This window comes from Pteropus vampyrus, unplaced genomic scaffold (assembly GCF_000151845.1).
Source record: "Pteropus vampyrus isolate Shadow unplaced genomic scaffold, Pvam_2.0 Scaffold306, whole genome shotgun sequence".
In the NCBI taxonomy this organism is placed as follows: Eukaryota; Metazoa; Chordata; class Mammalia; order Chiroptera; family Pteropodidae; genus Pteropus; species Pteropus vampyrus.
Window position 1 is genome coordinate 1,337,033 of NW_011889087.1, and position 14,476 is coordinate 1,351,508.

The 14,476-nt window shown below is 56.2% G+C and overlaps 1 protein-coding gene across 1 annotated transcript; it reads right to left on the bottom strand.

Moving 5' to 3' along the window:
• Positions 1–127: 127 nt before the first annotated feature.
• On the bottom strand, positions 128–14,410 carry FMNL1 (formin like 1). Its single transcript, XM_023521554.1, has 22 exons — positions 14,381–14,410; positions 14,011–14,094; positions 12,391–12,474; positions 11,647–11,720; positions 11,186–11,269; positions 10,658–10,795; positions 8,920–9,028; positions 8,056–8,132; positions 7,762–7,855; positions 6,803–6,877; positions 6,392–6,502; positions 5,147–5,296; positions 4,492–4,593; positions 4,075–4,330; positions 3,521–3,814; positions 3,215–3,339; positions 2,336–2,538; positions 1,631–1,865; positions 1,396–1,464; positions 766–846; positions 529–658; positions 128–366 (listed from the first exon to the last, which is right to left on the bottom strand). The coding sequence occupies exons 1-22, from the start codon at positions 14,408–14,410 to the stop codon at positions 128–130; spliced, it is 2,844 nt and encodes a 947-aa protein (XP_023377322.1).
• Positions 14,411–14,476: the final 66 nt, after the last annotated feature.

The window sequence follows — 14,476 nt, forward strand, 5'->3', positions numbered from 1 at the left end:
CCCCCCATTAAGACACCAGCCACTTCATCACCTCCGCCCTCCCCTCACTCCTTCACTCTGCCCCTCACTCCTCCTCCATCCCCCAAGGTGGCCCTGCTGGAGCCATGTCCCTCTAGGCTTTGGCTATTCAACCCCACCTAGGCAGCCCTTCATACGCCACCCCACCCTCCCCACCTCCGGGGTTGGGCCAGACCCAGCCCACCTGAGCGGTCTTGCTGTCTGCTAGCAGCTTATCCATGGTGGGCGAGTTGGCCCTCAGGAACTCCTTGAGCACCAGGCAGTCGTCCTGCCGCACAAACTCCCGCTGGGTCAACTCCAGGCCTCGCTGTAGGGAGCGCACATCTCCTAGGACACTGTCCAGGGACACTGAATGGGGGGGGGGCAGTAGAGAGGCAAGGAATCAGAGAGGCAGCATTCTCGCCCCATCACATCCTGTGGTCTGTGGTCTCTTTACTTTCTCCCAACCCATATCAGTCCCCAGGGCTGAGCCCCTTCCCTCACCCAAGAGGGGGTACCTCCCACTCATACCTGAGCCTGCCTTGTCCAGAAAGTGAAGGTCGCTGTGGAAGCCTGTGAGCTGTGGATACTTCTCAGCAATGACCTTCACCAGGTAGTGCAGTAGCGTCTGCTTGCGGTCAGTCGATTTCATCTCCAGCAGCTGAATGAGGACCTGCTGTAAGCCAGAGGCCACCAGCCCTCCCCCACCCCCCGGGGGTCCCCCAGGGGGCCCCCAGGCAGAAGGGGACCCCTTCTCCTGCCCCTTACCGCATCCAGACTCTGGAGCCGGAAGCCATAGGCCGCTCCACGCTTGCTGCTGTTCATGTAGTTGCCAAAGGCCAGGACAATCTGGGGGAGGCAGGGGAGAGCTCAGCAGGGTGCTGGGCTGAGGAAACCCCCTGAAGTATAAATTGTACAGGAAAAGGTGGCAAGGAGCAAGCCCCACACTCAGACCTTACCGCACTCCTGCATGGACTTCTCAGGTCCGTGACACATGTACATGCATGTGTACATGTTTGACACAACGTGCACAGCTAACACTATGGCATACCCAACTTTGTTCTCTGCTATTCCTACACCAAACTGTCCTGCCAACATCTCCTCCTAGGCTGTGGGGCTGCCACCTTTCTTAACAGCCATTTCCATTGATTCTCTGAGACTGCTGAGCAGGTGTGGATGTTCTGCTAATCACACAGTAACCACCAGAGGGGCTGAGTCCTCAGGCAGGGTCTGACGTGCATGTCCCCATTCCCACCCTGAGCCTATATGAGAGAGGTGGGAACATATCTGTTGCCTCCCAGGTGTGCAAGACAAGGCCTGGGTCTCCTCACCGGACTCGGAAAAGGCAATGAATCAAGGGTAGACCCTACGTCCCAGACCCTTGCCCTGGGCTCTCACCTCTAGGATCTGCCGGAGTTTGTCGGAGGACTTGATGGACATCGAGGCTGCAATGACGGCATTCAGTTGCTGGGGGTGAGATAGCGGAGGCAAGGTAAGTTGGGGTGGGGTGAGGGCAAGCCCACAGGAGGCACAAGCACCCCCAAATGCCCTCGTAGAGCCCAGGCTGAGAGGGACCTCCTCCCCAACCCCAACCCAAGAGGCACCCACAATGCCCTGCCTGCCCCGCCCACACCGGCATGAGCAGCTGGACAGTATCCGGGAAGTTGCCCAGGAAGGTGAGCGTGGCCATGCGCTCTGGCAGGCGAGGGATGCGGCTGAAGCGCAGCATGAAGCGGTCCTCCTCCGACAGCTCCTCCATCGGCCGCTGCTCCTTCTCGAAGCGGGCGATGAGGCTGCGTTCATACTCCGTGGGAAGGAAGCGGGTCAGCAGCTCCAGGAAGTCCAGGCCAAGGGCCTGGAGGTCATACCTGGAAGCAGAGGGGTAGGTATCGCTCCATACCCATTAGTTCTTGAGAGCAGGACTAGCCCCTCCCTTTCCCTGATTGAATAAATGGACTTTGGTATTTGCTATTTGCCAACAGCTTAAGGGAACGAGAGGTAGGAGTCAAAGAAAGTTAGCAACTGAGAAGCCTGGGGTCCCCATCATACATCAGTGGCAGATGCCCAGCTGTAAATGCCTGAGCCTGAGTGCCCATAGCTGGGTAAGGAGGCAGAGAGGGAATGGGAACATCTCAGTCTTGGCATAAACTCAGGGTATGGCTTCAGTTTCTCAGCCTGAAAACGGGAACAAGGTTCCCTGCCCTACTTCCTGACCGGAGCTGGTATGAAGCTTTGTAGGCTCTACCCCACAGTTAGGGCTCTTTTACTAGGATCTACCTAATGACCCCGGCTGAGTAGAAAGGCTGGGCTGCCCATAGCCCAGAGCAGAGGTACTCACGTCTCGATGGCCTGGCAGATGCGGTCAGCCCCCAGGTTGCCCTTGCGCAGGGTGATGGCCAGGTTCTTAGCCCGGTTGGCCTCAATGAGTATGGCCTTGGTGGGAGCCTTCTGGGTTGCCCTACTCTTGAGAGCGCTAAGGTCCAGGCCGGGACCTTGGGACTTAGTCTTGAACTGCTCCTCAAAGTCACTCATATCCAGCTCCTGAGGACACAGGGAGAGGAGGTGGGTCTGGGTTGGCCTGGGGGCTGGTACATTCCTGGCTAAGCACTGTGCTCCATGCTAGAGCCACCTAGCCACCCTGACCAGGCCACTGGCAGAGAAACAAACCAATAACCCAGCTCGACCACAGGCCCTAAGGAGGGTATAGGGGAAGCAAAGGGAGCATTGAGGAGGAGGAGAAGGAACAGCACCCAACCCAGGGGACTCAAGCCATTACAGTCGAAGGAAAAGCTGCATTGTCCAGGGGTAGAGAAGGGGAAAAGGAAGGGCATTCCAGGCAGAGGGAACAGCATGAGCAATGTCCTGGAGGCCAGAGAAAACATCCCTTTTGGAAAAGTGGAAGTGGAATTAGAAGGGCTGAAGCCCTGGTTGTCCGTAGGAAGGTGGTGGGAGAGGGGCCTGAAAGGAGGAGAGAGAGGCCAGACTTGGGGGAGGGATGTGCCCCTCTGCAGGAATAGAGGAGAAAGGCTTTAGGGGTCAGGATACACTGCCTACTAAATGCGCTACTCCAGTATGGCTTAATGCCCATCCCTGGGCCTCCATGTCTTCATCCATAAAATGAGGTGGAGGAGGTGACCACCCCTAGTGCCCAGCATGATTCAGGCAAGTGTCTTCCTCCTCTGGTGCCCACCCTGGTGGCAAGCGGGGCCACACTCACCTGTAGCACCTTCTCATCATTGAGCTCAGTGAAGACAGTGCCGGTGATCTGACTGGGTTTCAGGGCCACCCAGTTTAAGAGTGGCATTCTAAACTTGGTCTGGATGGGTTTCTTGGCCTTCACTCCTAAGAAGGAGGGAGTGGTGAGCACTGGGTGGTAGGGAGTGGAGTGGCTGGAGGGTACCAGAGCATAGCCAGGAACGACAGGCCATGCAGGAGGCAGTAGGAGACCCACAAAGGGTCCTGGAGGACAGAGAGGCCAGGGCCCCACCCTTCATCTCTCCGCAGCCGTAGGCAGTCCACTCACCTGGGCCCATCTCTGGGCTGGGCCCTCCAAGGGCAGGAGTGGGACCTCCCGGAGGCGGTGGGGGTGGTGGAGGCACAGGTCCATCTGTGCCTGGAGGCGGGGGTGGGGGCGGGGGTGGGGGCGGCTGGTCTCCCGGCAGTGGCGGTGGGGGCGGGGGTTCCGGGCAGCCTGGGAGGGGCGGAGCTGGCGGGGGTGCCACCGGCGGGGCTTCCTGCTCGGAGGAGAGGCTGGGCAGTGGAGGTGGTGGCGGTGGGGCTGCTGCTCCGGGAACCGGCTCTGCCGCAGGTGGGAGATCTGAGCCCAGCGAGAACCAGAACGGGGGAGGAGACGGAGGTGTCAACTTCTTGGCTTGGGTGGTCTCATCTCCGCCTCCCCGTTCTACGCATGCGCATGGGCACCGAGCCTGATGCCTACCCACCCGCACCTACCTGAACCTCGCCCACAATCCAAATCCACCTCTCCTACCTAATTCTCCAGGCCAGTGGTATCTTTTGGCGCCCCCGCCAGACCTGGTTCCCCCACTCTACCTCAGCCAGCTTGAAGCTCCTGCATACCTGGGCTGGGGGAACCGGCGGGCACTGCCCCCTGAGTCGGGGCATCACTGCTGCTAGGAGTTGCCACAGCGACAGGAAGAATCTCGATGGAGACAGCGTCCCCGGGCCCTCGCAGGATTCGGATTAACCCCTTCTCCTCCAGCTCCTCCACCTTCAGCTCTAGGGCTGAGGGCCGTACCGTGGTGGTGACAGGCACTTTCTCAAGCTCAGGGGGACGCCTGGAGACGCCCATGGGGGTCGACTCACTGAAGCGCTCCTGTGAGCACCAAGGGAAGGGTCAGTGCTCACCAACAGGTCTGGCACAGAACCCCATCCTCTTGCAGGGGTGGAGAAAAGTATCAAGCCTAGAAGCCCCAACTGGTCTGCTCTTGGGAGCCCCGCCCGCTTCTGCCAAGCGGCCCACGTCCCCAGCCTCACCCGCAGGGTCTCCAGCTCCTTTCGGGCCTGGCTTAGCTGCTTTTCTAGCTCTGCGATCTTGGCCATGGATTCGTTCTCTGCGTCCCGGAGCCGATCTGTCAGCTGTAGCACCAGCACATGGTGAGTTCCCACCCGCTGCTGGGCACTGGCACCACCGGTGAGGGGGCGGCATCAGGCATGCCTGCCTAGATGGCTGGGGGAGGTTTCCTGACGTCCTTAGCCCAGGGTGTTGGGTGGGCCGAGCCTGGCACTTGAGCCCAAGTGGGTGAGGCTCTTAGGGCACTTAAGTTTTCTCAGGCGGGGAATCCAAGGCACTACTGATGGGGGAAGTAGGTGAAGAGGAAGCTGAGCTGGGAGGGGCCTCAGGCTCCTGGTTCCACCCAAGTCAGGGCCTAGGGTCTAAGCACTGCCAGAGAAGGGGGCCTGCCTTCCTCAGAGGTCCAGCACAGCGTAGGAGCTCAGTGAACACTCACTGAGAAAAACACCCAGAGGATTCAGGAGATTCAGAATCTGGATTCTGGTCAAACGCATGAGCCAGGCAGATAGCCACCCCCAATTCACACCTATAGCCAGTATTCGAGGCCCAGTGCCTGATGTCAGTGTGGGGCCCTGTGGGCCTACTATGTACTGGGCCAAGTTCAGGAGCAGCTCTCACCAGGGTCACCTGCTCCTGCAGCTCCTCCATGTGCTCCAGCACAGCATTCTTGGTCTCAGTGTCCTCCAGCAGTGCACCCACATCAAAAACATTGTCCAGGTATGCCTGGATCTGCACCTGCAGCTTGTCACTCTCCGTGAGCCGAAGCGTCTGTCCCCCAGATAGAAGGATGGGTGAGGCCTGCTGTCAGGGAGCTTTCCAATACCCCCCATCACCCCAGAGCCCAGAGGAAGGGGCCTGAGCCCTAGCCTGCTTTTTTTTTTTTCTTTATTTTTTATTGAGATATTTCACATACCATAATTCACTATTTTAAACTACAATTCAGTAGTTTGTAGTATACAAACCATACAATAGTAACAGGGTTGTGCAACCATTGTTACTACTAATCGCAGAACATTTTTATCACGCCAAAAAGAAACCCTATCCCCGTCAGCAGTCACTCCCCATTGTCTCCTCCCCCAGTCCCTGGCAACCACCAATCCACTTTCTGTCTCTATGGACTTACCGTTTCTGGACATTTTATATAAAAGAATCATCCGACTATAGGGTTTTTTTTGTTTTTTGGTTTTTGGTCTGGCTTCTTTTACTCATAATGCTTTCATAGCTCATCTATGTGTAGCATGTGTCAGTATTTCATTCCTTTTTTATGGCTGAATGATATTTCATAGTATAGATATATTGCCCCAGCTTGCTTTTCATCTTTTGTTAATCCTGCCTTTCATAAATCCAATCTCAAAGGCCCTGCTCCTCCGGGAAGCCTCCCAAAGGAATGAGGGAAGAAGGCCACAGCTCCTCTGCTCAGGCTGGCCCAGGAAGCACCAAGCCCCTCTGTCCACCTTCCCCAGGGCAAGGAACTCCTCCATGACCTGGACCCACCCAGTATGAGCCAGCTCTAACTTTGGTCCAGTTTCTCTGCACTTGCCATTATGTGCTCCCAGAGCCAAACCCAGGGCCACCTAGAGCCTATTCTAGGCCCTGCAGCAATAGCTCCATTGGCTGAGTGCCTATTATGTAACAGACACTGTCCTATTTAGAGTCATAACTATCTCTATGATTTTCCTATTTTATAGGTGGGAAGACTGAGACTCAGAGATAAGAGACCTATCCAAAGTCACATGGCCTAGGAAGTGGCAAAGTCAGGATTTGAACCCTGGTCTACCTGACCCTAATACCCGTGCTGTTAACCACTGAGCCATCCTCTGCAGTGGGCAAATGTTTAAGTCTGGGAGGGAGTGCAGGGCTCACCTCCAAGTACAGATCCAGGCCCAGGTGGGTGAACTCATATTGCAGAAAGACACGGAAGTTCATGTTCTCCACTGAGTGCACCACGATGTTGATGAATTGCATGCAGGCCACCTGGGAGGCAGGGGACATGAGCAGGTCTATAATCCTCTGGATGGGAGGTTCTCAGTGCCTTCTGCTCCCCATTTACTTCCAAGTCTGTCTCCCTCCACACACTTCTCACTCCATTAACTCGGCTTTGTCCTTGCCCATATTTCTCCCCCATGTCCCCTCCCTCTAGCCTCCCCCTATCTGACACCCATCCCTCTCTCACCAAGACACTCAGTCCTCATACTTAGCAGAGACAGAAACCCAAGCCCCTGGCTGCACCTTACATCTGAGAGTGGCCAGCCCAGGCTGGGCTCCTGAGCTCACCATAAAGTCGATGTTGCTGTCCTCATTCCGGAAATATTCCATCAGCTTTTCAAAGCGGTGCTGCTCCCCACACACCTGCGTGGGGGGAATGGCTGTCACTGAGGCCCCCGTGACATATCTCCTAAGCCATCTTACAGCTGCCACCCTTGTGCCTCTATAGGCTCCTCTCAAGTTAAATCTAAGTCAGGCCATGTGACTCTCCTGCTCCAAACCTCCACTCTCTCTCGATCTCTAACAGCCCTCCCCTTCACTTACTCCCCTCTGGCCATAATGGCATCCTGGCACATTACCACCTCAGGGCCTTTGCACTTGCTGACCCATCTATCTGGTGTGCTCTTACTTGAGATAGCCACCATGCCAAGTCCCTCACTTCTCTCACAACTTTGCTCAAATCTTACCTTCTCACTGAGGCTTCCCTGACCATCCTGCAACCAGCTCCTACCCCACCCCCATAGCATCCTTTAATTTTTCCCCATAGCATTTAGCATTTTCTAACACAGTATGTAATTTGCTTACTTATTATGTTGTTTATTATCTGTCTTTCCCTGACTTATTTCTTTTGTTCGCTGACATATCCCAAGTGCCTGACACATAGTAGATGCTCACTAAATATTCATTAAAGGAACGAATGACCATATACTGCCTTCTGCATCATATTCTCAAGCATTTACTTCTCGTGAGCCGGTTAACCAGACTCAGCAACCCTAAGGTGTGTGGATCAAGTCCAGTTTGGATCTGGCAAGGCTGAGGGTTGGAGGTTCAGTCGTCCCTGTCTCCCCAGGCAGTGCCCCCATGTGACTCTGCACCTACCCTTCAGAGCTTCCCCATCCCAGATTGTCCCCGCTCTGTGTTCCCCAAATGCCCACCCACTGTCCCCAGCTGCCTCCAGTTGAGGCCAGCATCAGGGCTCTAAGCAACACTAGAGGGCAAGTACATCTTCGGATGGGGGCCTCCAGTACCTCCTTGAAGTTGTCAAAGGCTGCAAGGATGATGTCATGTCCTCCCCGCACCAGGCACACAGCTGCCAGCAGCTCTAGCACCAGAGCCTTGGTTCTGGGGAGAGAAGGGACAGGTTGTCCCTTGATAATAGGCAGTCTCCACAGCACGGGCCCTGGCTTGTGGAGAATGGGGAAACTGCTGGTCGGATGGACTGAGCCTGAGAAGTAGTTCTGAGAACTGGGGGACAGAGTAGGTAAAGGATTAAGTAGCAGGAGAATCTAGATATGGAGAAAGATTAGGGGCCTGGATCTCACCTGGGGTTCTTGTTGTTGAGGCTCAGGGCAATCTCATTGACACAGGCTGGGTGGTTCATGACAAGGCTGAAGCCGGACTAGGGAGAGGGAAGTGGTCAGCTCTTCCTGGCAGACCCCCAGGGCTGCTAGCACCCTCCTGCCCAGCACCTCCAGCATTGCCTGTGTCATGTCATTCTAGTTTCTAACTGTCCTCAAGCTTAGGAAGTTATTTATATCCACTCAAAACCTCTTCTGCAGCAGCCAAAGCCTGATCCTTCTTTTTAAATTCCTTTGTCTATTTAAAAGACAGTGTCAGCCCTCAGCACCTTGGACACAGTGAGTCCTCAAAGGCCAGCTGAGTGAGGGAGAACCGACTTCATCAATCACTCCTCCAAATGAGATAACCCAGAGCTGGTCTCTCTGTGGGCCTGGTGTCCAGCCTTTCTTGGTGAGTGTGCCTAAGTCCCCACATGAGGCGTACCCACACTCCCAGTTATGTGTGGGGACTCTAGGGCAGTGGCCCCCAACCTTTTCGGCACCAGGGACCAGTGCTCCTATGAGAATCTAATGCCTGGCGATCTGAGGTGGAGCTGAGGCGGTGACGCTAGCGCTGAGGAGCGGCTGCAAATGCAGATGAAGCTTCGCTTGCTCTCCCACCGCTCATCTCCTGCTGTGCAGCCCTGTTCCTAAGGGGCCACAGACCTGTAACGGTCCACAGCCCAGGAGTTGGGTCAGAAATCTGGGCTTCCCCTCAGGACTGTCAGCCTCAAGGCTCTGATTCCCAGACCCCCAGGGCTCTCCAGTGGGGATGGGCTAGGGGCACAGTTGGTCCCAGAGCCTTAGAAGCTTAGGCAGACCCCAGTGGGGACAGCCTGGCTGACCGACCTGGTAGTTCATGATGGCACGCAAGCACATGATACAGACGTGGACATCGTCCTTCTGGCTGACAATGCGAGAATTCCTCAGGGTCTTCCTGCTGTGGCCTGGGGTCAGCCTGTGTGGAGTGAGGAGGAGGCAGAAGGGGTCAGAGTCCCAAACCCAGCTTTCCGTTCCCCCAACCACTCAGATGGCCTCTGGGCTAAGGTGGGGGAGGGGGACACATCTAACCAACCAAAGAAGCCAGCTGAGGGTAGGAAGACCTCCTCGGTCCCTAGGCCCGGGGCCTGATATGCTGGGGAGGATGTGAGGACAAGAATCAGGAAAACAAATACCCTTAACAGCAATTTGGCATTAAGAAGGGTTCCTGTGCTGTGGGCGTGGAGAGCCTATAGAGAGAAAAGACCTCCAAAGCTTGGAATCAGCCGTGGAACCGCACTCCACAAGGTTGCGCTCACGGCCACATGGGCTCAGGTTCCATCTTGAGGGGCCAGCTCCAAATTCAGACTGCCTTGCTTCAAATCCCAGCTCATCACTTACCCAGGCAGATTACTTAATCTCCCTGTGCCTGTTTCCTCATTTATACAACAGGAATGATAATAACAGTAACTTCCCCGATAGGGTTGTTGGGACTGTGAAATGAGCTCAGAACACTGCCTGGAACATAGTAAGTGCTGTATGAGTGTGCCTGATAACTCATTGCTTTAAAATGTGATTTTTTTCCATCATTGCAGAACTACCCATTGTGACTTCCACCTCGGGTTCTCTTGACAATTCTATCACATTTCCAACTACACTGTGAAGAACCCCCTCCTCCCTCTGACTGTCACATCTCCCTTCTCACATCTATGCTCAACTATGCCCCTGAGTCTTTGCTCACGCTGTTCCTTCTGCCTGAAATGCCCTTCCCTGTCTCCATCATGGCTTGTAAAGCCCACATCCATCGCAACACATCATTCCAGTGCTTCCTCTTCTGGGAAGCCTTCCTGATGCCTCAGGCATTGGCTACCTCCCTTCTCAGAGCTCCCAGTCACACTTCCATGAAAGCCTGTCACACATTGTTCCCTACGAGACTAAGGGCTTCCAAAGGCAGGTTAATCTGTCTCCTGAACACTGTCACCATGCTTGATACATAATAAAAGCTAAAACATGTTAGTTCAGTGAATGAATGAACAAAGAAACATATTGTGAGAGTTTGGGGCTTAATATGAAGTTAGTCCCCTAGACCCAAAATAGGAAGAAAGGAAGCTGGGCATCCACATGTGGCTCTAGGGCCATCTCCTTCCCTGTTCCCACTCCCAGCAGGATGCCCTAAGTTAGGGTGGGGTGACCTATCCACAGCAGCTGAACCCAGGGGCATCAGTTGAATACCTCACCCAATCCCACCATCACCCATGAGACACCAGGCATGCACCTGCCCCCAGGCAGCTACATACCGGGGAGAGGGGGGGCACCTGGAGGCCGCATGTAAGAAAATAAGAGGGTTAGATGGGAATAAGAGGGGTCCCACTGACCTAGAAACCTGTCCTTATTCCAGAGCCACCCAGATTCCACCTTCAAGGTGTCCACCCCTGAAGGCTTATTAACACACCCATGTCCTGAGCCCTGTTTGAAGCCCTTACTCTGATCCCCAGTGCTAGACTACCCCTCCCACCATCCCCGAGGTCCCGGGGTGGGGCAGGCTGGGTGCAGTGGTCTAAGAGTGAATTCTCCATTCTCCCCATTGCCCCGCCATGGGGCCACATACTTGATGGTCAGGTGGCGACTCTTGGGCTGTGGTGGCAAGGATGAGGGCGGGCCCTTGCTGAGATCTTCCACTGATTGCTCCAGGGGCTTGTTCTTGTCTGAGCTGGGGGCCCCATTGTCTGTGCTCTCCATGTCGTACCTTGGGGGTCAGAGTGGGGTTGCAGGCCAACACTGCAGGGGCACTTAAGAGAGGGGTGGGGAAATTGAGGGGAGCGACAATTCTGCAGGAAAGACTAGGGAGCAGGAAGAAGGGGCTGTGCTCTTGGCACTGTGCTGAACATAGTAGGGGAGAGGGAATAGTGGAAAAAAAGAGTAAGCCATCCAGGTCCCAGCTGGCTATCCCAAGACACATCCCTCCCTGTCTGTGGCAGGCCTTCAGGAAGAGGCATCGCTAGGAGCCAAGTGCGGATTCCAGGGTGGGTTTGGGCTGGACTACTTGGAAGTGACCAGAGGAGAGGGTGAGGTACGGGGAAGAAGGCATGGACCAAGAGTCGGAGGAGAGGCGCGAGGGCAGGGGCAGGCAGCTTACGTGACAGAGCACTGGGCAAAGGCCAGGTACTCAAGGAGCACATCCAGGCCGCGGTTCTCCTCGTTGAGGAACTCCTGCACCCACCTGCGGGGCACAGCACTCCCTCAGTTCCAGCCAGGGAGGAGGTCCTGCCCGCACTGGGCACACAGAACAGGCATGGCCAGGGCCCCTGGGGTGTCCTTCCCCCAGGAAGACACCAAGCAGTCGCAGCCTCAGAAGACCCAGTGATGTTCAGGGATGCCAGGAGGCTCAGGCAAGACTCATGGCCCAGCCATGTCTCAAGGGGGTGGGCAGAGCATGGGTAGGAGAGCAGGCAGGGAACCTGTCCTGGACACCCGCACTGTGGGTGGCTTGTGCCAGGAGCGGGGTTGGGAAGGGGAGTAAAAAGAGGAGGCCCCAGGGGCTGCCTGGAGGCAGAGCTCTCCCATGCCCCCCAGAGGGAAATCCGAGTCCTCGCTCACCCAATGTGGTTTGTCCTCAGGGAGATCTCCAGCTCTCGCAGCACTTGAGTGGACTCCTGAACTCTCCTCTTAAACTGGGGGCCAAGAACAGGGGAGTCCGGTGGGTGGATTCCGGCCTCCCACAGGCCCACCCACTAAGCCCTGAGGCAGCAGCCAGCCCCCCTCCCATAACTGGCCTTTCACGCTTGGCCTCCCTCACTACTTCCGCACACCTGCCCAACGGAATAAGCATTCTCAGGTTAGGCGTATTCGCCCAGGCACACACATACCTCCATACAAAGACATACAGCACACGCACACGCACACAGACAAACCCGTACCTGGGGACACGGGGTTCATGCACATTCAAACATGAACACTCCAGGTACACATGCATAGCCACATGACGGACACATGGGGTACACACACACGCATCCTGTATGTGGACTCAAGAGTACACACACATCCATATGTGGACACAAAAGCACACACACGCACATCCATGCACAGACACACGGGGCGCACACACCTGTACAAGTGCACACAAGTGTGCCTGTGTAAGAACATACAGGATATGCAGAGGAACCTACTGGAAGTGCCTGCCCCGGACACAAACTCATACGTGCAGTGCACCACACAAGCCCACAGGAAAGTTTACATATACAGTTATTCTAGTTGCCCAGAGCTTAGAAGATACAGGGTAAAAGGGACAGAGAAAAAGGGGGAGGCGTGTACCCCCAGGTTGGACATCCAATCCGCTGCTACCTTTCGGCTGACCCCACCGGTTTCCAGGTAACTCTTCAGCTTCTGGATATAGGCTGCGGGGGGGTTCTTGACTTGAAACCGCTCCTGGGGAGATGGAATGAGGTGTGAAGGGAACCAGCCAGGGCAAACGACCAGCCCTTGCCCCAGTGCCCCATTCTCAGCTCTGACCTGAGGCTTCAGGCTACTTAAGACCCCTGTGAAATACCAAAGGCATAACCCAAACAATCCACCAGGCCACTTTGAGACCCCAACCCTGGGCCTAGCTTTCCTTTCCCACTGTGGCCTCACAGGCCACAGCCCTACCACAGCTATGGGGTGAAGTATGAAGGGGTGGGTCCTGCCATACACCCCACCCTGGGGGAGGGAGAGACTCAGACCTGCCAGTAGGTGGCACTCTCCAAGCCCTGCCCAATTTCGCAGACACCCGGCCCACAGCTGGAGGACTGGGAGGAAGAATATTCTGAAGGGGCCTTGTAAGGGGCTCCGTCCTCTGCAGGCCGAGGGCCCCTTCCCCAGGACCCCACCTCAGCTGTCCACTCACCTGAAATGGTAAGTACCTGTGTGTGTGCTCATCTCCTGTGCTCCTGACTCCCCTGCTGACCCAGGGCTCCAGGAGCCACTCACACAAAGAGGTGGGGGCCACATCTGAGGCCCCCTACCCAGAGAAGCTCCCATCTTTCCCAACTCAGACCCCTCAGATATATTCGGCCCTCAAACTCCCCTTCTCTCCCAGGCCTTTGAGCCCTAACCTGAGATGCCAGGCCGAGTAGCAGGGGACCCCATCCACAGCTCCGAAGCCTCTGGCGGCACCTCCCCACCCTCTCCCCACAGCACAGCTCTTCCCCCCGCAACCTAGACTCCTGCCCTGCCAGCTCCTCCCATTCTGGTCCATTAACAACAGCAGAAGGCCCAGCCCTGGCTCCCAGGGGAGACTCCTGCTTCCCACTCCCCACCCCCAGCCTCCACCGCCGCAGGCCAGCCTCCCTCACTGAATCACTGCCACAGCCAGGCCCCGCCCCACCCCAGCAGTAGGAGGGGTCCTCCTGCTACCATGGACAGCAGCCCTGGATACTGCAGGGGCGGGGGCAGCGCATGAGCCGCGAAGGTTTGGGCAAGCCCAGGCGCTGGCTGAGCACTGGGAGATGGGGGTTCTAGTCCCTGCTCCAGCACTTGGGAACTGGTTGGGGAGCTGCTTGGTTGACCACAGCTCCTCTGGACCTAAAATTAAACCAGGACAAGGATACTGCCCCTTCCTCCCCACCTCCAACCCTGGGGTTGCCCCGTCTCTTCCCCAGCTCAGAGGTGGAGGGTCAACAGAGGCCCCCTACCCATATCTGAGGTGGAAGCTCAGCAGGAAGATGGTGACATGGTCCCTGATGCACTAGCCAGTGCCTGGACTAGCCTCTGCCACCTCTTCAAAGGGCAGACTCAGCGCTGCTCAGGACTCATAAGGTCCCCAAGGAGGCCCATGTCCAAGAGAGGGGAACTCGGAGCGCTGCAGACACCCCCAGCACTCTCCCCAGATGCTATACTGGTCTCCGCACAGAGTCTTGGTCCTATGGGCAGCATGGCGGTGCCCCCTCTCGTGCCAGCCCCACCCTGGAGGGGCCTGGTACCCACCTGGTCACAGATGAGCTCCCACTTCTTCTCATTGTCATACTGGCTCAGCAGCTGGACCTTGTCTGGGGGCAAGTTCATGCAGTTCTGTGGAGGAAGAAGACAAAGTAAAGACCCTTATCCTGGGGCCCCAAAGTGGGGGGAGGGGGGACATGGGCATTTTCAGGGAACACACTAGAGGCCAGCTCGCTAGTAGGTATGTCATACATGAGTCCCTGTTACCCTCACCTTGGGAGATAAGTAGCATTAGCCAATGAGAAAACTGAGGCCCAGAGGTAGAGCACCATGCCCGACAGCTAGAAAATGACATTGGGATTTGAACCTGAGTCTGCCCGACTCCAGGGCCAGGGCTCTGCCTCCCTCCAACACTCACACGCACCACCTTCCCTGGCACAGCTGACATGCAGACGGAGTGTGGGTTCTCAGCCTAACTTCCTGAGACCTCAGGCACCTCTGGGCTCATTTCTCA